Here is a 23,776-nt window from a genome sequence, read left to right on the forward strand (position 1 = left end):
AACTGTTCTCAATGAAGCAGAACTTGTTGTTAGTTCCCCAGACACAGACGTCTTTTTGTTGCTTGTCTACATGTATCCAAACTTACCAACGTCTACAACCTTCCTTATGGGAAAGGGCAGGCTGAAGAGGCACATTTCTGTGCGGAGCATATACAACAACTTAGGACCAAAGCGCGCTTCTGCACTGTTAGGTTTTCATGCTCTGACAGGTTCCGATATGTCTGGTAGATTTGCTGGCAGAACCAAAGACTCGTGCTTCAAGGCATTTATGTCTTGTGATGATGAGATCCTGGATGCACTAGCAATGCTCGGGAATGATGACATTGATCTGCCCGCTGATGTATGCTCTCAGTTGGAACGCTGTCTGTATTTTGTATCGATCCAAAATCTACACAAAAGTGAATGAGCTCCATTGGTTCCTCTACTAAAATCGTGCAGCCGAAGGAGAAAACCTACCACCAACTTCTGGTTCACTGGACTTACACATTCGTCGGGCACATTACATATCCATGATTTGGAGAAAAGCTTGTGAAACTCACCCGTGCCTCCCAGCACCAGCTGCATTTGGTTGGACATTTGATGCAGTTTCAAGTCACTTCTCTCCAGTTCGCTGTTTGAATCCACCAGCTCCTGAAGCAGTATTGCACCTCATAAAGTGCGGGTGCAAACGTGGATGCGAAGGAAGGTGCAGCTGTCGCAAGAACAATATCCTATGTACGGAAGTTTGTGGATGCTGGGTTTTCAGCTGCAACAACAAAACTGTCCAACCAGGGATAAATGAAGACTGTGAAGATTGAGGTGTTACTTTCTATGACATTCACAAAATTATAATTCACTTGATATCCATTGTTAAAAATACTAAATGAAAGCCAGGCATTTAATCAGTATGACTTTTTGCATCTTCCTGTTTAAACGATTTAAGAGATTGAACACTAATTCAAGTATTTCATTTTATTTAGATCTGTTTGTTGGCTTGTTAATTATGTATTCTTTGTGAAAAATACATGTCTTTAAATAGATACTTTGTTTGTAATTACATGCGAAGGGAGAAGGTATAGTTTACATTGCGGGTGCGCGGTGGCCATTTTGGAATTTGGCATGTAGATCATACATATAACATAAATTTGATGATTCCATTCGATTCCTGGTCTCAGAAAACATATATTTAGACACTTTATTTGTAATTGTATCACATGTACTCGCGAAGATATCGCATTATTAGTGTTCGGTGGCCATTTTGGACGCCATCTTGGATTTCATAGTCTTAGAATGTTCAGAACAAATGCCACCCTAATTTTTTTTTAAGCTTATGATACCTTCTTACAAAATCAATTGAGTTTTTGCTTTTAACAAAAAAAATACACGAAATTCCAAATATGCCTATACTATTGCTGGTCTGCATTCCGACATCTATCATTACATATTTCTTCATTACCTCATCAAAACAGCAGAATATTTAACTATTTCCCCTCCTGAATATCACTGACTTCACAGAAACCACAAATGAAACAGCAACAGCATGGCTCGTGCAGGTCATGGCCCATCACGGTCGCCTGTCCAACTCACAATCACGCGAGATTATGCGGAAACTCCATGGAATTGTAACTCGAAAGTGACCATGAGCAGCCTGATGGTGTCAATAAACGACCCTAAAATAATTATGTTCTTGCTGATGCACATTGTTATGTATCGACTTCAGGGCACCGCATATAGTGCACCAGTAACCCGTTGGGCATCACAACAGAAAATAAATAAAGACACCGATGTGCCCTTGGTGTTGTTACCCTGCGCTCGCGAAGCGAAAAGCGGAGTTAAGCATTCAGGTACGTGTGTACGTGTCTGCATTTCAGAAAAGTAAAGTGTGTGTCGTGCCTGCATTTGTAAAATTAATTTTCTCGGCAACCGTTGGTCCGATTGACATGAAATTTTCACCATAGGAGGGAATCCTCCTGTAGAATGTTTTAGTGAATATTATGACGTCATAGGTCACGTGGTACAGGCACCATCTTGGAAAAACGTTACACCGCTATCTCTCCCAAACCACTCAATGGAAAAAATGGAAACATGGTTCATTGTCACTCACCATGGGGAATAAGATATGTTGATGATGATGTCATCGGTGCCTTAATTATGACGCCATAATTCGACAAGTACAATGCTTGATCTGATCAGTATGAAATTTTTTTTTTCCTCTGCAACTGTTAGTCCGATTGGCAAGAAATTTTCAGAATATGAGCGGCTCCTCCTGTGGAATTTTTAAAATGATAATTATGACGTCATATGTCACGTGGTACAAGTGCCATCTTGGAAAAAAAATCGAAAAAAGGTTGCGCCTCTATATCTCCGAAACTGCTCCATGGGAAAAAACTGAAACATGGCTCATTGTCAAGTACTCCGCTTGGGGGAATAAGATATGCTAATGATGTCATCCGTACTTTAATTATGACGTCATAATTCGACAAGTACAATGCTTGATTCGATCAGAATGAATTTTTTTTCTCTGCAATTCTTGGTCCGATTGACACTAAATTTTCACCATAGGAGCGCCTCCTCCTTTAGAATATTTTAATGATAATCATGACGTCATAGGTCATGTGTTACAGGCGCCATCTTGGAAAAAGCAAAAAACGTTGCACCTCGATATCTCCAAAACCGCTCCATGGAAAAAATTGAAACGTGGCTCATTGTAAATAACTCCATATTGGGAATAGGTGTTGTTAACGATGACGTCATTGGTGCCATAATTATGACGTCATAATTTGACAGGGACAACGCTTCGTCTGATCAGTTTGAAATGTATTGAGCATGATCTATGCAACAATTATTTAGAGAATATAAATTTATGATGTCATCGCTCACGTCGTCTGGCAGCCATATTGGATCAAAAAAAAAAGAAACGTTCAAAAACAGAAGAGTCGGCTCACACCAAGTTGACTGCACAGGGTAAGTATTCTATGAATACCATCTAGTTTTAAGAGTGAAACCAACAAGTAGAAAGGTAATGTAATAATCAATATTTCATAATCCATAATGTCGACCATAAGCACAATAATATTCATTAAATGGAGTAATAAATGACTTTCCGAAGAATCCCAAATGAAATGAGAAAAAGCAATCCGAGATTGCATTTCCTTGCCAGGATATGCGTGGTTTTGTATTATAGGTCTTCATGGTCATCAGGGTCTTGATGGTTTAATGGGACTCAGGATTGTATTGGTTTGAAGGGGTCTTGGGGGTCGTAAAGGGTCTATAGGTTATAAGGCAACCGCCTTTCGAGGCCATTTTTCCCCACAGAGCGGAGGTTGGCCTTTATGGGGCACCGTGGTCCCCTTTTTGAAGCAATGTTTTACGGCTGGATGCCCTTCCTGCCGCCAACCCTGTTAGCCACCTCTTGCAACACACAGAGAATTACCAGTGAATTGGTACTCAATTTGCCGACCTTGGAAGGATGACAGGCAGAGTCAACCCCTTGGTGTTAATTCAGCGATCAACCAGGATTTGAACCCAGGATCCTAGGATCCCAAGCTGGCACCCTAACCGATAAGCCAACACCAGGCTCTACAGGTTATAAAGGGTCGAATGTAATTAATACAAGTCACGTTTTGTGCGGATAAACATGAACGAAAATAAGATTTTTGAAGGTTTTCGTTTTTAACCCAATATGACTGCCCAAACCACGTGACTGATGACATCATCAATTTAATTCTCGCAGACAATTTTGAGTAGGTCACACTCAAGATCTTTCAAACAGATCAGATCAAGCGTTCTATTTGTCTAATTATGATGTCATAATGAAGGCACCAATGACATAATCATGAGTATATGTTGTTACACATGGGGAGTAATTTATAATGATCCATGTTTCAATACATCCAGCCTGGTGTTGGCTTAGCGGTTAGGGTGCCGGCTTGGGATCCTAGGATCCTGGGTTTGAATCCCGGTTGATCGCTGAATTAACACCAGGGGGGTTGACTCAGCCTGTCATCCTTCTGAAGTCGGCAAATTGAGTACCAGTTCACTGGTAATTCCCTGTGTGTCGCAAGAGGCGACTAACAGGGTTGGCGGCAGGAAGGGCATCCGGCCATAAAACATTGCTTCAAAAAGGGGACCACGGTGCCCAAAAAAGGCCAACCCCTGCTCTGCGGGGAAAAATGGCCTCTAAAGGTGGTTCTTTTCATGTTTCAATATTTTCCATGGTGTGGTTTCAGAGATATGGAGGTACTACGTTTTCCCGTTTTATCAAGATGGCACCAATACCACATGACCTATGACGTCATAATCAGCGTTATTCAATTCTACAACAGCGCTCCTATGGTGAAAATATCATGTCAATCTCGGAGCACCGGTTGCAGAGAAAAGCAAACTCACGTTCTGTGCGGACAAAAACAGACAAACAAACAGACAGACCCAAATGCAATACCCTCTCCTCTGGCAAGAGTAAATAGAAAGTATCTGAAAATGTAAAGTCCGTCCACGTCCACTTTGTATTCAGACTTCTTCTGTATGCTAAACGTGAGAAAAGCAGCTAAAAAAGAATTTTAAAAAAATTCACAATTCTCGGTGACCATGACCTTTTGAACTCAAAAGCAATAGATTTCAGTGACCCAATATGCAAACCCTGCTCAAATTAAGTCAATCAGATGAAAAATGAGGATTTTATGCAACCTTGACATTTGACCTTTCAATTAAAAAAAACAATTGCCTCAAAGCTTTTGGTTGGTGAATCAACTCAGTGGCCCAATATGCAAACTCGTTATCATTCTGGTCAGTTGGATGAAAAATGACCATTTTATGTGATGCTGACATTTGACCTTTTGACAAAATTATCAATTTGTCTTTTCAATATTCTCATTGTAAAGCTATGTTGAAAATTTGATGACAAAGCTCAAATGGTAAATTAAAATTTCAGGTCAATTGGATGAAAATTGATGATTTTAGGTGATGCACAATTACTACTGTGACCCTTTGACAAAATTATTAATTCATCTTCTCCATATGCTCACAATAAAGCTTTGTTGAAAATTTGATGACAAAAGCTCAAATGAAAAAAAGTTACGACTTGGACAGACACACAGGTGATTGCAAAACCGCGTCTCTCGCTGTGTGGGGGATGGGCTTTCAGGTTACAATTACAGGTAGAGTCAGGAAGCTGTCCAACCAATGGGTGGAAAAGAGCGCAACACGGCGATGGCCAAGCATCTTTTCCCCATGCTGTCTTTCCGTCTGCATGTCAAGCTATCTCTTAAACAAATGGACAGAAATTCAAACTTGGTAATTATGATCCACACATTGCAAGGATATGCCATTGTTGACCATGCCCTGTGGGACGGAGTCAAAAAGTTAAATACCAAAAAATGCAATTAAGGGCACATTTAAAATGAAACTTTGTGTATGCAGTCAACATTGGGAGACACATGAAATATGCAACAATGTTTTGGATTTGACCCCGGTTCATGCCCCAGGGGGTGGGAACTTAGGATCACGTGTGAAAATGGGAAAAATAGATTTTACTTCTTTTTTTTTTTTTTGTATACAAGATCGAGGCTCGTGAAAGAGCTAACATTAATCACACAAAAGGTCAAACTGACACATAAAACACAAAAAATAATGGGAGCGGTAGACAAGATGGGGAGAGAGGGGGAAGGACACAAACAACATTTGAGAGCAGGGACATCGGGAGAAATGTTTTAGGGGGAGGGCTAGGGGGGAGGTGGGAGAGGTATAAAACATATGAACACTGTAAGGACTACAACGTTAGACAAAGAGTAGATGTTCGGTGAAGTTTGGGGTAGAAGGGAAAAATCAAAAAACCTAGCAAAAACAGCGAAGGAAGGGAGAAACTTCGACGGGGGAAGCCTGAGGCTGCAAGGCCTCACATGCGGCAAACAGGAACAATTAATTTATGAAAGATAAACACCGAGAAACTTCCAAGGGGCACACTATAGGTTCACACACCGAAAGATAAATACAGTTCAACAAGATACAATTGTGAATAATGACAACTTTGAAAACGTGGAGACCGTCAGACTTAAATCAAAGACTTAAATTTCATTTGAATAGACTTAAATTTGACATTGGGTCATTCCTGGCGGAACTTTTTCCCATCTTTCAACTTTGTTTTAGGTGGGGAAACTTTGTGATGGCGATCCAAAAATAAAATTATGGGGAGGGATTTAAAAAAACACCACAAGCCCACAAGACTATTAATACAACATGGACTTCTCATGTTAAAATGTATGTTGGGGTATAAATGAATGTTTAGTGTTGGGGTTATAGATAGGGAAAGGCAAGGTGTATATAATTCCCTTTTCTGCAACTCGTTGTACGCGAGAGTGACAGGTAGATTTAGAAACTCACCTGCTTTTGTTGTTTTTTCTTTTCTTTACGGGTGAGCAAAGTAGATGTTTTATCCACCTGCAACCGATGAAAAATAAGTAATCATATATTGGGAAACACGACAATCTGCCAGAAATTTAAACACACACACACACACACACACACACACACACACACACACCTTAATTTCTTGTGTAACTTGTTCACATTTTTCCCCTCTTCCTTTTCCTTCTTTTTCTTGTTTTGTCGCTTTCCTTTCTGAAGCAGGTGGCAATTTTAAAGGAATCTCTTCTTCAGAACTCGTGTTTTCACTACCACGATCTTCATTGTTGAACTCCGAAGTATCAAACCTGTTTGTATGCTGAGAAAAAATATAACAAAGATCAAAATTAATTGCCCCCCCCCCCCCCCCCCCCAAGTGGGCTGACAGTGATCTCTTGAGGTCGCAGTTCAGACTTCATTTAATTTGGAGGAAGCCCTTCCCTTCCAGCCTTCCGTTACTGCTGTGCATGTGCATTGTGTGTTTGACCGCTTGTTCCTATTTTTCGCTGTTCTCAACTCCATGAGCCTACACTTGTGCATGCAAAATGTATTATATGTTGAATCTATATATTAAACACTTCATAAAATTGTTCCAAAGCTTGATACTCAACATATGGATAACAAAGGCAAGGTTTATTCAATTTCAATCAACAAAGGCTGGATATCCTCCCCTTCCTCCCCCCTACCCCACCAATCAAAAATCGAAATAAGGTTACAATGGGGGTGGGGGAGGCGTTGGGGGGGGGGGGGGGGAGAGGGATGGAGGTTTGGGAAAATAATAATAGAATACATAGACCAGATAAAAGCATCGGGGCCTGGCGAAGCGTGCGGGCGGATGGAGGGCTTCCTCAGGCCGGAGCTTGGAGCCGCGTGTGGATGGTGGACAAGACGACGGACAGATACCACATTTCCCCACACGAGGTATTGGACAACTGCTGGGCTCTTGGAAGCTGAAGGCCGCATTTGGACTTGACGGTAGAGAATCGAAAGGAGGCCGTCTAATCTGCTCGCCTCACGCTTGTTGTGTCTTCGACGCGCGGTGTTCGACACCGCCATTTTGGACCACTTCCCGCATGAGTGGCTACCACAGTTTCAACAACCGCCAAGCTCCTGAAAGTACCAGCTAAGTGCCAGCTGAAGGGGTTTATTTTCATTTTATCTTTCCCTTGACACCCCCCCCCCCCACCCCCCAGAATTTCCATGTTTTAAACGTTTCCCGGTGTGTACCCTGGATAAGAATAGGTACACCGTATCCCTGCGTGTCGTAAAAGACGACTAAGAGGGTTGGCGTCAGGAAGGGCATCCGGCCATAAAAACATTGCCTCAAAAAGAGAACCATGACAATTACAACTACATATGGGCAGGGTGCAGCCCGAAGTGGAGATCGGTTTCTGAGGTTTGGGACTACAATGACAGGGAGATCAGGAGAAGTGGTGGAAGTATTGATCAGAAGAAGAGTGGACATATGTTGTGTGCAAGAGACGAGATGTAAGGGAAGTGGTGTGAGAATGGTGAAGGGTAGGCAGGGACAGAAATACAAGTTTGTGTGGCAAGGGTGCCCGGAGGGCGTGAATGGTGTTGGTATCCTGTTTTCTGAGGAGTTTGTAGACAGTGTGGTGAGTGTGACTAGAGTGAGTGATAGGTTGATGATGGTGAAAATGATGATTGGAAAGCTCTTGGTGAACGTCATCTCGGGATATGCTCCGCAGGTTGGTCGAAGCGATGAGGAAAAGGACAAGTTCTGGTGTGCGTTAGAGAAGCTGATGGAAAACGTGTAAGATGAGGAAGTTGTTGTGGTAGGAGGAGACCTAAATGGACATGTGGGAAGGAGTATTGATGGTTTTGAGGGAGTTCATGGGGGTTACGGATATGGTGTGAGAAATGGAGAAGGTGAAAGGATTTTGGAGTTTGCTGATGGAGTTGATTTGTTGATTTGTAATACTCAGTTCCAGAAAGAGGATAATAAGCTTGTTACATACACGTCAGGTGGGTCGACGACAACCGTTGACTACCTGATGGTGCGTAGGCGAGATAGGGGGCACCTCCGGGACACAAAGGTGATCCCGGGGGAGGAGGCTGTTTCACAGCACCACTTGGTTGTCTGCGACGTAAGGGTGAAAGGTGCGAGGAGAGCTCGGCGGGTGAAGTACCAACCGAGAATGAAGGTGTGGAGGTTGAAAGAGGTGACAGTAAGGGAGGCATTAAAAGAGAGGCTGAGTAGGGTCGAGGATGATGTGGTTGAGCTTGAAAGTGGTTGGATGTCAATGAAAGCTAGTCTGTTGGGAGCCGTTGGTGAGGTATGTGGATGGACAAAAGGACCACCGAGGCACTCGGAAACATGGTGGTGGGATGATGAAGTTGGAAAGAGGATTGACGAGAAGAGGAAGAAGTTCAAGGAGTGGCAGAAGGCGAAGGGTACGGGAGCAGAAACAGCAGAGCATGAAAGTTATAAGGCAGCCAGGAAGGCTGCAAAGAAAGAGGTAGCAAAGGCGCAGGAGGCATGTAGGAAAATGTTTGGAGAACGCTTGGATTCGGAAGAGGGTCAGAGAGCGGTATTCAGGATTGCAAAGCAGATAGCGAAAGAGAGGTGTGATGTGATGGGGGTGAGTTGCTTGAAGGATGAAGTGGGACAAATGGTTGTCGACCCAGATGGAATTAAAGGAAGATGGAAAAGATATATGGAAATGCTGTTGAATACAGAGAATGAATGGGATGGCAACATAGAGAGTAACCCAGTTTTAGGACCGGCAGAGAAGATAACTGAGAAGGAAGTTGAGGAAGCGATAAAAGCAATGAAGGGTAGAAAAGCGGGAGGGCCGACGGGAGTTGTGGGAGATATGTTGAAGGCAGCAGGAAGTTGGGGTGTGAAGAGAATGACAGAGATCTGTAATCTGGTGGTGAAAGAAGGCCGCATTCCAGTGGATTGGGAACTGAGTACCCTCGTCCCTCTATACAAGGGGAAAGGTGACCCTCTGGAGTGTGGCTCGTACCGAGCGATAAAGTTATTGGAGCATGGAATGAAGGTATTGGAAAGGGTGTTGGAGAGGAGGATAAGGAAGAAAGTGAAGATCGACGAAATGCAGTTTGGATTCATGGCAGGAAGAGGAACGACAGACGCGCTTTTCATTGTGAGGCAGTTGCAGGAGAAGTACATGGAGAAGAGGAAGAAGTTGTTTCTTGGGTTTGTTGATCTGGAGAAAGCATTCGATAGGGTACCACGCAAAGTATTGACATGGGCATTGAGGAAGTTAGGAGTGGAGGAATGGTTGATCAGAGTAGTGATGGCAATGTACAAAAGAGCGTGCACAGCTGTAAGGACGAAGGACGGGAACAGTGGTGAGTTTGAGGTGAAGGTGGGAGTGCATCAGGGGTCGGTACTAAGTCCACTACTATTTGTAGCTGTGATGGAGGTGCTGGCTCAGAACGTAAAGGAGGGTTTACCGTGGGAGTTGTTGTATGCAGATGATCTGGTGTTGATTGCGGAAAGTATGGATGGACTGAAGGAAAAGATGAACACGTGGAAGGAATGTATGGAGACAAAAGGTCTGAAGGTGAATATCGGAAAGACGAAGATGATGGCAAGTGGTAAAGCATGTGGTGAGGTGGAAAGAACTGGGAAGTGGCCCTGTGCTGTGTGTAGGAAGGGTGTCGGAGTGAACTCCATTCAATGTACAATGTGCGCTGAGTGGGTTCATCAAAAATGTAGTGGTCAGAGAGGGTCATTAACCAGTGTGGCAGCTACATTCAAGTGTAAGGTGTGCACAGAGGGAGCTGCAGATGGAGGAGATGTTGAGTTGGATCTTGGAGACGGCATGAAGCTGGAAGGTGTGAAAACATTTTGCTACCTCGGAGACATGCTGAATGGAGAAGGTGGATCAGACTCGGCAACGGTTGCTCGAGTGAGATGTGCATGGAAGAAGTTTCGGGAACTGAGTGGCGTGCTGATGATGCGGGGAGTGTCGTTGAAGCTGAAGGGAAAGGTGTATGCTGCATGTGTGAGATGTGTTATGATTTATGGGAGCGAGACATGGGTAATGAACGTAGAGCAGCAACGAAGGTTGGAAAGGGTGGAAATGCGAATGGTTCGACGGATGTGCGGAGTATCGTTGAGAGAGAGGAAGACAAATGATGAATTGCGAAAGATGATGGGAATAGAGCCTGTGATTGATGCTGTGAAGAGGAACAGGTTGAGATGGTTTGGTCATGTGTTGAGGAAGGATGAAAGTGACTGGTTGAGAAGAGTGATGGAAATGAATGTAGAAGGAAGTAGAGGACGGGGAAGACCGAGAAAGACTTGGCTAAAGATGGTGGAAGAAGAAATGCGGGCAAGGGGGTTAACAAGGAGAGATGCAGAAAATAGGGCAAAATGGAGAAGATTGTCATGGGGACCGCAAGGCTAACCCCCGCTCTAGCAAGGAAAATGGCCTTTAAAATGCATGTTGTTGTTGTGTTGTATAGACCACATACCTTTTTCTCATTTGTTTGTGTTTTGCTTTTGCTCTTCTTATAGTTTACATTTTCTTCTGTGTATTGAGCATCAATCTCCTGTTCATTCAGAAAATAAGGAAAACATCAAAAACAAGCCTCCAAAACAGGAGCAAAGAGTTCTCCCATTCGAACAAGTGAAATTATTCTTTATAGGAACTAGGTAATTTTTGCCACATTGACAGCTGCAGCAGCGCAAGGATTTGTCAAAAAGGATAACGAATAAAAGAGATCAAAACAATATTTCGCAAATTTAAAGGGTTCATCTCAAATGGAACGAATCATACAATTTATGCAAACTCAAACCGAGGAATTTCACTCTCTATCTGTAAAATCTATATGATACATAATTTACTGTATATTTGTCTTTTTCTCATCCTCCTCCTCCTACACCACCCTTTCTTTCTCTTTCTTTTCCCTTTTCTATTCCATTGTCATGACATTATATTTCTGAGATAAATATAATTTTATAACAATATCACTTTGTTGTTGATATCGTTCAAGGTATGCTGTGATGAATATCAAATGGGTAGTTTTGCATTCTACTCTGACAATATAATTTCAGCTATCTACAGTATTTCAGTTATCCCCATATCATCCATTTCCCATTTTCCAGTCTCTCGTTTGCTCCCAACATGAGTAAAGCTGAAATGCCAGCACCTTATAATCCATGGCGGATAAACTTATACATTTTATTATCACGTATTTATTCTTGTGCCGCCAATGCGAACCGCTAATTTTGTGCTGGAATTAGGAATGACCGTATTTTTCAGCATAGAAGTCGATGTGAAGTACAAGTCAAATTAGCTAATTTCGCATTTTTCTTTCCTTCATTCATCGATCGACGAGTCGATTTGAAAAACAAAGAAACGAAAATAATACTTTGTGTACAAAACTGAAAGCCATAATTAAGCTCTTCCACAAGCCTCGACTATGCACACAAAAACAAATAAATAAATAAACAAATGAATAAAGGCAAAGACACGACACGACTTTGGTTTTGTAAGAGGTGACAGGTATTTTTGTAATAGATGTTACTTTACCCATTGTTGCTTTCACTCTCACCTGCGGTTTCTCATTTTCATCTCTTGATTCCTGAGGATGCAAAAGTAAACAATATATGCTGTAAGTTTTCACAGGACATACTCAGTTTGCACAGCTACTTCATTTATGCCCATTAATATCATAAATAAACTCTCATTTTATAATCACTCGGCGGGCATACCCATCGCTTCACTCACGGGAATAATCAAAAGACAGCATGTTGTACTTCACAAACATGTTGCACGTCTCTCTGTGTCTCATCGAGGATGTAAAATGAAGTGAAACACGTGAAAAAATATATATTTTATAACACATAGTTATTGTTGATTAGCCCTGAGCACGCAGTTCCCATAATGTGTTTTGTTGTGTGTGGGGTGGTGTGGCAGAGGTTGCAGGTGTCATTAGTGGTGTCGTCGAGTCCATGATTGTACTGCACAAGCTGTGGGCGATGTCCACAGCGGAGGTGTAAAAGGTGAACACAATCAGACCTCGGAAGTAATTTCTCTGTGTTGTTCATCGATATGGATTTACCTTCATTCAGCCATGATGAAATTTGATTTGAAATAAACCTTTGATTATTATTATTGCACAGGCTTGATGGGCTGAATGGCATCCTGCTGCATTGACTTTCCTTGTAAAGGAACATATGATATCAAGGAAGAATAAACTATAATGTAAAGCAAATTGCAAATCTCATCAGTACCGCTAATTGGTATCGTGATGGCAATTGTAGTTAATATGCACGAGCTTCACCACAAGCAGTTCATTCGTAGCTTCGCAAGCTCTTTGGAATCCCCACTTGTCAAATGAAGACAGACAATCAGACATTGCCACCAGGTTGAAAAGAATGATTATGGAAAGCACGAAGAAAAGTTGAATGACAAGAGCGGATTTGACAGGAGCAGGTTTGTTGTTAGTCAGCATTGGAACACAATTTATGTGAATAACAATGAGAGTTCAAGGTGTGACGTGTTTTTATCAGAGAGTAAAGCAAAGGCTAATCCTAATACTGATCATCATACTAAATACACAATTTGCTGTCTGTCTGTTGTACATTCAGCCATTACTTATCCAATCACAACCAAATTTGCAAGGGGGATTAAGGGTCACGCAATGGATGTTGTAGCAACTTCAATTGCTCCCCTCCCAAAGTGGGTTTTCCACTTTGGACGATCTCCATCTTGAGGTGCATAAATAGGTTATTGTGGCGTTTCGTGGAACACACGTACAGGAAGTAAATGTTATGACAACCACAAAGTATTCAGTCAATTCTGTCCAACATATGATTACCATTTCAAAAAGTTACAACTGTTATTTAAAACTTAAATGAAAGAAATTGGGGGGGGGGGGGGGGGGAGTGGAGAGGGATGGGGGTGAACCAGACATCTTCAAGGAATTCCATGCTGAGCGAATAAAGATGCTCAAGTGAGTTTTTATGCCTGAATGATATATCCCATTGCCTCTCCGATTCTTCGAGCTATCAGATTATATGTGGACAGTGTATGGATTGTTTATATATTGTATCTTGAGGCCTCATACGTGATTTCTCCCAGCCATAGCTTCCAGTGTGATGTGCGATCTTGCCCCAGACACCCTTGTGACCCAATCGTAGCCATTATTTGATACATAACATGGGTAACCCCATTTCTAACAGTGACTATTATGAATATTCGCCTGAAGGAAATCGGGGCAAAATTGCACATATACATGTATATTTACATGTGTATCGTGTTAGAGTTGCTGGTCTGCATTCCGACATCTATCATTACATATTTCTTCATTACCTCATCAAAACAGCAGAATATTTAACTATTTCCCCTCATGAATATCACTGACTTCACAGAAACCACAAATGAAACAGCAACAGCATGGCTCGTGCAGGTCATGGCCCATCACGGTCGCCTGTCCAACTCACAATCACGCGAGATTATGCGGAAACTCCATGGAATTGTAACTCTAAAGTGACCATGAGCAGCCTGATGGTGTCAATAAACGACCCTAAAATAATTATGTTCTTGCTGATGCACATTGTTATGTATCGACTTCAGGGCACCGCATATAGTGCACCAATAACCCGTTGGGCATCACAACAGAAAATAAATAAAGACACCGATGTGCCCTTGGTGTTGTTACCCTGCGTTCGCGAAGCGAAAAGCGGGGTTAAGCATTCAGTTACGTGTGCACGTGTCTGCATTTCAGTAAAGTAAAGTGTGTGTCGTGCCTGCATTTTTAAAATTAATTTTCTCGGCAACCGTTGGTCCGATTGACATGACATTTTCACCATAGGAGGGAATCCTCCTGTAGAATGTTTTAGTGAATATTATGACGTCATAGGTCACGTGGTACAGGCACCATCTTGGAAAAACGTTACACCGCTATCTCTCCCAAACCGCTCAATGGAAAAAATGGAAACATGGCTCATTGTCACTCACCATGGGGAATAAGATATGTTGATGATGATGTCATCGGTGCCTTAATTATGACGCCATAATTCGACAAGTACAATGCTTGATCTGATCAGTATGAAAAAAAAATTTTCCTCTGCAACTGTTAGTCCGATTGGCACGAAATTTTCAGAATATGAGCGGCTCCTCCTGTGGAATTTTTAAAATGGTAATTATGACGTCATATGTCACGTGGTACAGGTACCATCCTGGAAAAAAAATCGAAAAAAGGTTGCGCCTCTATATCTCCGAAACCGCTCCATGGGAAAAAACGGAAAAATGGCTCATTGTCAAGTACTCCACTTGGGGAATAAGATATGTTAATGATGTCATCCGTACTTTAATTATGACGTCATAATTCGACAAGTACAATGCTTGATTCGATCAGATTGAATTTTTTTTCTCTGCAATTCTTGGTCCGATTGACACTAAATTTTCACCATAGGAGCGCCTCCTGCTTTAGAATATTTTAATGATAATCATGACGTCATAGGTCATGTGTTACAGGTGCCATCTTGGAAAAAGCAAAAAACGTTGCACCTCGATATCTCCAAAACCGCTCAATGGAAAAAATTGAAACGTGGCTCATTGTAAAATTGATTTTTTTTTTAATCTCCAAATTCCCCAAACGGCGAGGTCACGTCTTTTCGAAGCTGACCCATGCGCTCACGCTTTCGAAGCTAAGTGATTTTTCTCAATTGTGTTTTTGTCGAGACTGTATCTATCTTTCGGTGTATGTACCTATAGCGTATCTTTTGGAAATTTTCGGTGCTAATTTTTCGTACATGTATACACAATCGTCGGTGAATGCGTATCGAGTATTCTGCGGCCTAGTTCTCGTAGGCTTGGCTACCGTACCGACTCCGACGTTGTGGTTTTGTTTTTCTCTTAGTGATTCGTCGAATCCGCTGCAATTATTTTCGTTCACTGTTTCGTCCCAGTCGTTCACCCCGAACCTCCTTGTTTAATATCTCTGCTCACAAAAAAAAAAAAAAAAACCCCAAAAAAATATTTCCTTCCCAGGTCTTATTCGTTAAGGGTGCCTTCACATACACGGATTATTCTTACGAGTCCTTACGGATCGCCAAATCGTAGTCAATCGCAAGCATCCGTAAATAACGGAAGATGATTTTTGACATGTCAAAAGTTGTTGCGAGTTGTGACGAGTTATCTACGGATACCAGCGAGTTATTTACGGATGCTTGTGATTGACTACGAGTTGGCGATCCGTAAGGACTCGTAAGAATAATCCGTGTATGTGTAGGTTGCATTATTTGTTGTTCTTATATGTTCGTTCGTTCTTCGTACGCGATCACGTGGTTATAAATGTATAATCTCTCCCCTGAACAACTATTTTCTCTCATATATTATAACACCCTTTTCTTCTTTTCCTACAAAAGGATGCTTTCGTCTTGCTCACCAAATCTATTCATTCCAAAAAATATATATAATACCATCTCTTACAGTTCCTCCTTTCTACATTCCCTAAACTATCCAGAACTCCACCCCTCCTTCAGTGTCCTCAAACGTATTTTTGACTCGAAGGTCTCAAACTCATTTTGCAAAAAATGTTCGTTTCCCATGAATCGTACACTTTCTAAAATCCAATCTCACCCCTCCCCTCCAAATCTTCCCCATCACCCCTTCCCTCAAAAACTTCCCCATCATCCCTCCCCTTCAAAACTTGCCCATCACCCCTCCCCTCCAAATCCACCCCCTTGCCCCTCCCCTCCAAATCTTCCCCATCACCCATCTCTTTCAAATATTCCCCCTTGCCCCTCCCCTCCAAATCTTCCCCATCACCCATCTCTTTCAAATCTTCCCCCTTGCCCCTTCCCTTCCCTCCCCTCCCTCCTAAACTCCCCCCACACCCCTCCCCTCCGAGACTCTCCCTCGCTCCTCCCCTACTAGACTCCCCTCTCACCCCTCCTCAAAGCATCCTCCCTGCTTCTTCCCCCTTCCAACTTTCACCTTCATCTCCCCCAACCTTCTGCCTTGCTCTTCCCCCTCCTCAAATAACACCTCACTGTGCCTCACCCAATCTCCATCAAACATTTTGTCCACCCCATTCTTCCCTTTCTCCAAGCTATTCTGAAATCTCTGAAATCTCTGACACACCTTCAACAGCTCTCCCTACCTCTTCCTCCTCTTCCACATCTTACCCTACCCCTCCCCCCCCCCCCCTGTTCTGGACCCGATGCTCCCCCTTCCTCTTCCTCTTCATTAACGGTATGGACCTCAAACATCCGGGGCCTCCGGTCAAACTTGACTGATCTCTCCATACAGGTTGCTTCTGACAAACCAGATGTGATCTGCTTAACAGAAACTTTCCTCCTTCATGATGTCTCTGATGCCTTGGTATCTCTCCCAGGTTACTCCCTCCTCCGGTATGATAGACCTGAGCCTCGTCCTGGAGGTGGGGTTGCTATCTTTATAAAAAACTCTCTTCCTCACTCGCCCTCCACTGCCCTCTCTCCACCTCACCCCCAGGAATACCTTTGGCTACGGCTTCCCCTTCGCTCCCACCTTTTGTTCATATGTGTGTTGTACCGTCCACCAAACAGCGATGACTCCATCTACATCTCGCTGTCTGATAATATGGACCAACTTCTATCTACCCATCCCAACTCTCTCTTCCTCATATGTGGTGATTTCAATTGTCACCATGCCAGTTGGCTGGGTGTGGGTACCTCTCTCACCAGCCACGGCTCTTCAGCAAAGGACTTCTGCGACTCACTGGGACTGACACAATCTGTCAATTTCCCGACCCGGATCTCAGTCAACGGAGCATCTTCTCTTCTGGATTTGGTTATGACAAACTTCCCTGAAAATGTCTGCTGCTCTTCTTCTGCTCCAATCGGCTCATCTGATCATGTGCTTGTCAAAGTGGACATCTCTCTGACCATTCTCAGAGAGCCTCCTCAGCGTCGACGAGTCTGGCATTTCACTCAGGCCAACTGGCACGGTCTTCAAGCAGCCATCAATCATCTGGACTGGTCTCCCATCTCTACCGCCTCTGACATCAACTCATCCTGGGAATTCTTTCAAAGTAAATTGCTCTCTCTCATGCACAGATTTATCCCATCTCGTCTTCAGTTGTCATACCCTTCCTCCCGTCCATGGTACACGGAATCTTGTGGTGAGGCTGTTGCCCTGAAACAACTTGCTTTCGTCTCCTGGAAAGCAAATCCAACGGAAGGAAATCTCATTTCCTTTCACAAAGCCCGAAACAAGTGTGTGTCCACCCTCAGGAGAGCCAGGAAACAATATCTCACCGTTCTCAAGACCGAACTCTCTTGTCTGTCTCCCTCTTCCAAATCCTGGTGGCGTCTGCTCAAATCTGTTTCTGGTGTTTGTTCCCCCTCCATCCCCTCCCTCACCTCAAACGGCTTAACGGCAGACTCCGCACGTGAAAAAGCTGAATGCCTCAACTCTGTGTTTGCCTCTAAATCTTGGGTCCCAAACCCATCCCTCTCTGTACCCACCATACCCAGTCGTACCCAGCTGCTCCTGGACTCTGTGTCCTTTCCTCCAGACAAGGTGGAAAAGTTTCTGTCAACCCTCGACTCTGATTCTGCAACTGGTCCTGACGGCATCAGCCCACGGGTCCTAAAATCATGTTCTTCCGCTCTTTCACTCCCTCTTTCTGTTCTCTTCACCCTCTCCTTTGCTCAAGGTCATCTGCCATCTGCTTGGAAATCAGCCAACATCACCGCTTTGCACAAAAAAGGTGCAAAAACAGATCCCAGCAACTACAGACCAATCAGCCTTCTCCCAATTATCAGCAAAGTCATGGAATCCATCATTGCTTCAGATATGAAATCTTTCCTCTTCTCCAATGGCTTGATCTCTGATCATCAATTTGGTTTCAGACCTGGTCACTCTACTCTGGACATGCTGCTTCTGCTTTCTCAACAATGGATGGAGGTCCTCAATGCCAAACAGGAAATTAGAGCTGTCTCCCTTGACATTTCACGTGCCTTCGATACGGTCTGGCACCCTGCTCTGCTCACCAAACTCTCCTCCTTTGGTATCCATGGAAATCTCCACGCATGGCTGGCGGACTTCCTCTCTGGTCGTAGTCAACGTGTGGCCCTGAATGGGTTTCTCTCATCTCCTCTTCCTGTTCAGGCTGGAGTTCCCCAAGGTAGTGTTCTGGGCCCTGTGCTTTTCCTGGTCTTCATCAATGATCTCTCTGACTCTCTTGAAAATCCTCTCTATCTCTTTGCTGACGACTCTACTCTCTGTCGCTCCATTCCTCATCCCTCAGATCGGCAGACTGCAGCCTCCTCACTCTCTGCAGACCTGGACAAAATCACAGACTGGGCAAACAAATGGAACATGTCTTTCAATCCTGATAAATCTCACACTCTTACGATGTCTCTCCGAAAAGACCGACTGGAAAACCCTCCCATCCACTTTCTGAATAATCCTCTCCAAGAAGTTCTGTCACTCAAGCTTTTGGGTCTCACTATTTGCCATGATCTTTCCTGGGAAAACCACATTTCAAATCTGGCCTCCAAAGCCAGTCGCCGACTGGGCATCCTCCGTCGTGTGAAGTCCTTCCTTGACACACCTGAGCTCCTCACCACATACAAGGCTTTCATCCGCAGCTCTATGGAATACTGCTCTCCCCTCTGGTCTGGTGCTCCTGCCTCACACCTAGCCCGTCTTCACGCTGTTGAAACCAAAGCGTTCAGAATCATTGGAATCTCCCGCGATGAAGCTAACTCCAAGGGCCTTTCACTCACTCACCGCAGGCAGGTTGGTGGTCTTTACGTCTTCTACCGACTCCTCTCTGGCCTTGCCCCCCAAATATTCCTACAGGTCGCACAAGATCTGCCTGCAACCCTCTTATGGTTAAACTGCCAAAATCAAGACTTTCTGCTCACCTTCACTCCTTCATTCCTCTTTTCTCCCGCCTCTGGAACAAACTTCCTCTCTCTCTTCAATCCCACTCTACCCTCCGGGTCTTTAAAACAGCTGTTCACCACCATCTCTTATCCTCCCCCATCCAAAACCTTGATCTTTTCTACCCCCGCTAAGTTCGGTCCCCATGTGTTTTATACACCCCCCCCCCCCCTCCCCTTCCCATGCCTCCTGCCCCCAAGCCCTCTCCCTCCCACACTACTCCCTGCTCTCAAATGTTGTGGTTGTGTGCTTCCCCCTTCTCTCCCCATCTTGGCTTCCGCTCCCTCTTTTGTATATTTTGTTTGTCTGGTTGATTTGTTTGTGAAATAAATGTTAGCTCTTTCACGAGCCTCGATTCAGTATACCAAAAAAAACAAAAAAAAACAAAAAAACTCCATATTGGGAATACGTGTTGTTAACGATGACGTCATTGGTGCCATAATTATGACGTCATAATTTGACAGGGACAACGCTTCGTCTGATCAGTTTGAAATGTATTGAGCATGATCTATGCAACAATTATTTAGAGAATATAAATTTATGATGTCATCGCTCACGTCGTCTGGCAGCCATATTGGATCAAAAGAAAATGAAACGTTCAAAAACAGAAGAGCTGGCTCACACCAAGTTGACTGCACAGGGTAAGTATTCTATGAATACCATCTAGTTTTAAGAGTGAAACCAACAAGTAGAAAGGTAATGTAATAATCAATATTTCATAATCCATAATGTCGACCATAAGCACAATAATATTCATTAAATGGAGTAATAAATGACTTTCCAAAGAATCCCAAATGAAATGAGAAAAAGCAATCAGAGATTGCATATCCTTGCCAGGATATGTGTGGTTTTGTATTATAGGTCTTCATGGTCATCAGGGTCTTGATGGTTTAATGGGACTCAGGGTTGTATTGGTTTGAGGGGGTCTTGGGGGTCGTAAAGGGTCTATAGGTTATAAGGCAACCGCCTTTCGAGACCATTTTTCCCCACAGAGCGGAGGTTGGCCTTTATGGGGCACCGTGGTCCCCTTTTTGAGGCAATGTTTTACGGCTGGATGCCCTTCCTGCCGCCAACCCTGTTAGCCGCCTCTTGCAACACACAGAGAATTACCAGTGAATTGGTACTCAATTTGCCGACCTTGGAAGGATGGCAGGCAGAGTCAACCCCTTGGTGTTAATTCAGCGATCAACCAGGATTTGAACCCAGGATCCTAGGATCCCAAGCTGGCACCCTAACCGCTAAGCCAACACCAGGCTCTGCAGGTTATAAAGGGTCGAATGTAATTAATACAAGTCACGTTTTGTGCGGATAAACATGAACGAAAATAAGATTTTTGAAGGTTTTCGTTTTTAATCCAATATGACTGCCCAAACCACGTGACTGATGACATTATCAATTTAATTCTCGCAGACAATTTTGAGTAGGTCACACTCAAGAACTTTCAAACAGATCAGATCAAGCGTTCTATTTGTCTAATTATGATGTCATAATGAAGGCACCAATGACATAATCATGAGTATATGTTGTTACACATGGGGAGTAATTTATAATGATCCATATTTCAATACATCCAGCCTGGTGTTGGCTTAGCGGTTAGGGTGCCGGCTTGGGATCCTAGGATCCTGGGTTCGAATCCCGGTTGATCGCTGAATGAACACCAGGGGGGTTGACTCAGCCTGTCATCCTTCTGAGGTCGGCAAATTGAGTACCAGTTCACTGGTAATTCCCTGTGTGTCGCAAGAGGCGACTAACAGGGTTGGCGGCAGGAAGGGCATCCGGCCATAAAACATTGCTTCAAAAAGGGGACCACGGTGCCCAAAAAAGGCCAACCCCTGCTCTGCGGGGAAAAATGGCCTCTAAAGGTGGTTCTTTTCATGTTTCAATATTTTCCATGGAGTGGTTTCAGAGATAGAGGTACTACGTTTTCCCGTTTTATCAAGATGGCACCAATACCACATGACCTATGACGTCATAATCAGCGTTATTCAATTCTACAACAGCGCTCCTATGGTGAAAATATCATGTCAATCTTGGAGCACCGGTTGCAGAGAAAAGCAAACTCACGTTCTGTGCAGACAAAAACAGACAAACAAACAGACAGACCCAAATGCAATACCCTCTCCTCTGGCAAGAGTAAATAGAAAGTATCTGAAAATGTAAAGTCCGTCCACGTCCACTTTGTATTCAGACTTCTTCTGTATGCTAAACGTGAGAAAAGCAGCTAAAAAAGAATTTTTAAAAAATTCACAACTCTCTGTGACCATGACCTTTTGAACTCAAAAGCAATAGATTTCAGTGACCCAATATGCAAACCCTGCTCAAATTAAGTCAATCAGATGAAAAATGAGGATTTTATGCAACCTTGACATTTGACCTTTCAATTAAAAAAACCAATTGCCTCAAAGCTTTTGGTTGGTGAATCAATTCAGTGGCCCAATATGCAAACTCGTTAACATTCCGGTCAGTTGGATGAAAAATGACGATTTCATGTGATGCTGACATTTGACCTTTTGACAAAATTATCAATTTGTCTTTTCAATATTCTCATTGTAAAGCTATGTTGAAAATTTGATGACAAAGCTCAAATGGTAAATTAAAATTTCAGGTCAATTGGATGAAAATTGATGATTTTAGGTGATGCACAATTACTACTGTGACCCTTTGACAAAATTATTAATTCATCTTCTCCATATTCTCACAATAAAGCTGTTGAAAATTTGATGACAAAAGCTCAAATGAAAAAAAGTTACGACTTGGACAGACACACAGGTGATTGCAAAACCGCGTCTCTCGCTGTGTGGGGGACGGGCTTTCAGGTTACAATTACAGGTAGAGTCAGGAAGCTGTCCAACCAATGGGTGGAAAAGAGCGCAACACGGCGATGGCCAAGCATCTTATCCCCATGCTGTCTTTCCGTCTGCATGTCAAGCTATCTCTTAAACAAATGGACAGAAATTCAAACTTGGTAATTATGATCCACACATTGCAAGAAGGTGCAAGGATATGCCATTGTTGACCATGCCCTGTGGGACGGAATAAAAAAAAAAAAAAAACACCTTTAGAGGCCATTATTCCCCGCAAAGCAGGGGTTGGCCTTTTTCGGGAACCGTGGTTGTTGTTGTTTTTCGGTCCCCTTTTTGAAGCAATGTTTTACGGCCGGATGCCCTTCCTGACGCCAACCCTTTTTGCCGCCTTTAACGACAAACAGGGAATTACCAGTGAACTGGTACTCAATTAGCCGACCTCGGAAGGATGACAGGCTGAGTCAACCCCCCTGGCGTTAATTCAGCGATCGACCGGGATTCGAACCCAGGATCCTAGGATCCTAAGCTGGCACCCTAGCCGCTAGCCCAACACCAGGGCTTGTGGGACGGAGTCAAAAACTTAAATACCAAAAAATGCAATTAAGGGCACATTTAAAATGAAACTTTGTGTATGCAGTCAACATTGGGAGACACATGAAATATGCAACAATGTTTTGGATTTGACCCCCGGTTCATGCCCCAGGGGGTGGGAACTTAGGATCACATGGTGTGAAAATGGGAAAAATAGATTTTACTTCTTTTTTTTTTTTTTGTATACAAGATCGAGGCTCGTGAAAAAGCTAACATTAATCACACAAAAAGTCAAACTGACACATAAAACACAAAAAATAAGGGGAGCGGTAGACAAGATGGGGAGAGAGAGGGAAGGACACAAACACAACATTTGAGAGCAGGGACATCGGGAGAAATGTTTTAGGGGGAGGGCTAGGGGGGAGGTGGGAGAGGTATAAAACATATGAACACTGTTAGGACTACAACGTTAGACAAAGAGTAGATGTTCGGTGAAGTTTGGGGTTGAAGGGAAAAATCAAAAAACCTAGCAAAAACAGCGAAGGAAGGGAGAAACTTCGACGGGGGAAGCCTGAGGCTGCAAGGCCTCACATGCGGCAAACAGGAACAATTAATTTATGAAAGATAAACACCGAGAAACTTCTAAGGGGCACACTATAGGTTCACACACCGAAAGATAAATACAGTTCGACAAGATACAATTGTGAATAATGACTTAACTTTGAAAACATGGAGACCATCAGACTTAAATTAAAGACTTAAATTTGATTTGAATAGACTTAAATTTGATATTGGGTCATTCCTGGCGGAACTCTTTCCCATCTTTCAACTTTGTTTTAGGTGGGAAGCATGAAACTGTGATGGCGAGCCAAAAATAAAATTATGGGGAGGGATTAAAAAAAACACCACAAGCCCACAAGACTATTAATACAACATGGACTGCTCATGTTAAAATGTATGTTGGTGTATAAATGAATGTTTAGTGTTGGGGATATACAGTAGATAGGGAAAGGCAAGGTGTATATAGTGTAGCAGCATAGCAAACCTGTTGTGCATTTTGTGATACAAGCACCAAATTTGGCACAAATGTACATTAATATGTTGCGAACATTTTCAGATATTGGGCCACTTGAAATTCCGTAATTTTTTTTTTCAATTTTTTTCAAATTTCGTAATTTC

General features: G+C 43.2%; 1 protein-coding gene across 3 annotated transcripts in view; it reads right to left on the reverse strand.

Moving 5' to 3' along the window:
* The window catches only part of ABCF1 (ATP binding cassette subfamily F member 1), a 175,824-nt gene that overhangs the window by 103,294 nt on the left and 48,754 nt on the right, over nt 1-23,776 (reverse strand). For all 3 annotated transcript variants that reach the window (XM_078780068.1, XM_078780061.1, XM_068122175.2), the window contains exons 18-21: nt 11,929-11,958; nt 10,846-10,923; nt 6,518-6,697; nt 6,358-6,414 (exon numbers count right to left, since the gene is read on the reverse strand). In XM_078780068.1, the coding sequence (XP_078636194.1) occupies nt 6,358-6,414; nt 6,518-6,697; nt 10,846-10,923; nt 11,929-11,958 (345 nt within the window). The remainder of the gene's footprint in view (nt 1-6,357; nt 6,415-6,517; nt 6,698-10,845; nt 10,924-11,928; nt 11,959-23,776) is intronic.

Source organism: Myxine glutinosa, chromosome 1 (genome assembly GCF_964187855.1).
Source record: "Myxine glutinosa chromosome 1, kmMyxGlut1.1, whole genome shotgun sequence".
Classification (NCBI taxonomy): domain Eukaryota; kingdom Metazoa; phylum Chordata; class Myxini; order Myxiniformes; family Myxinidae; genus Myxine; species Myxine glutinosa.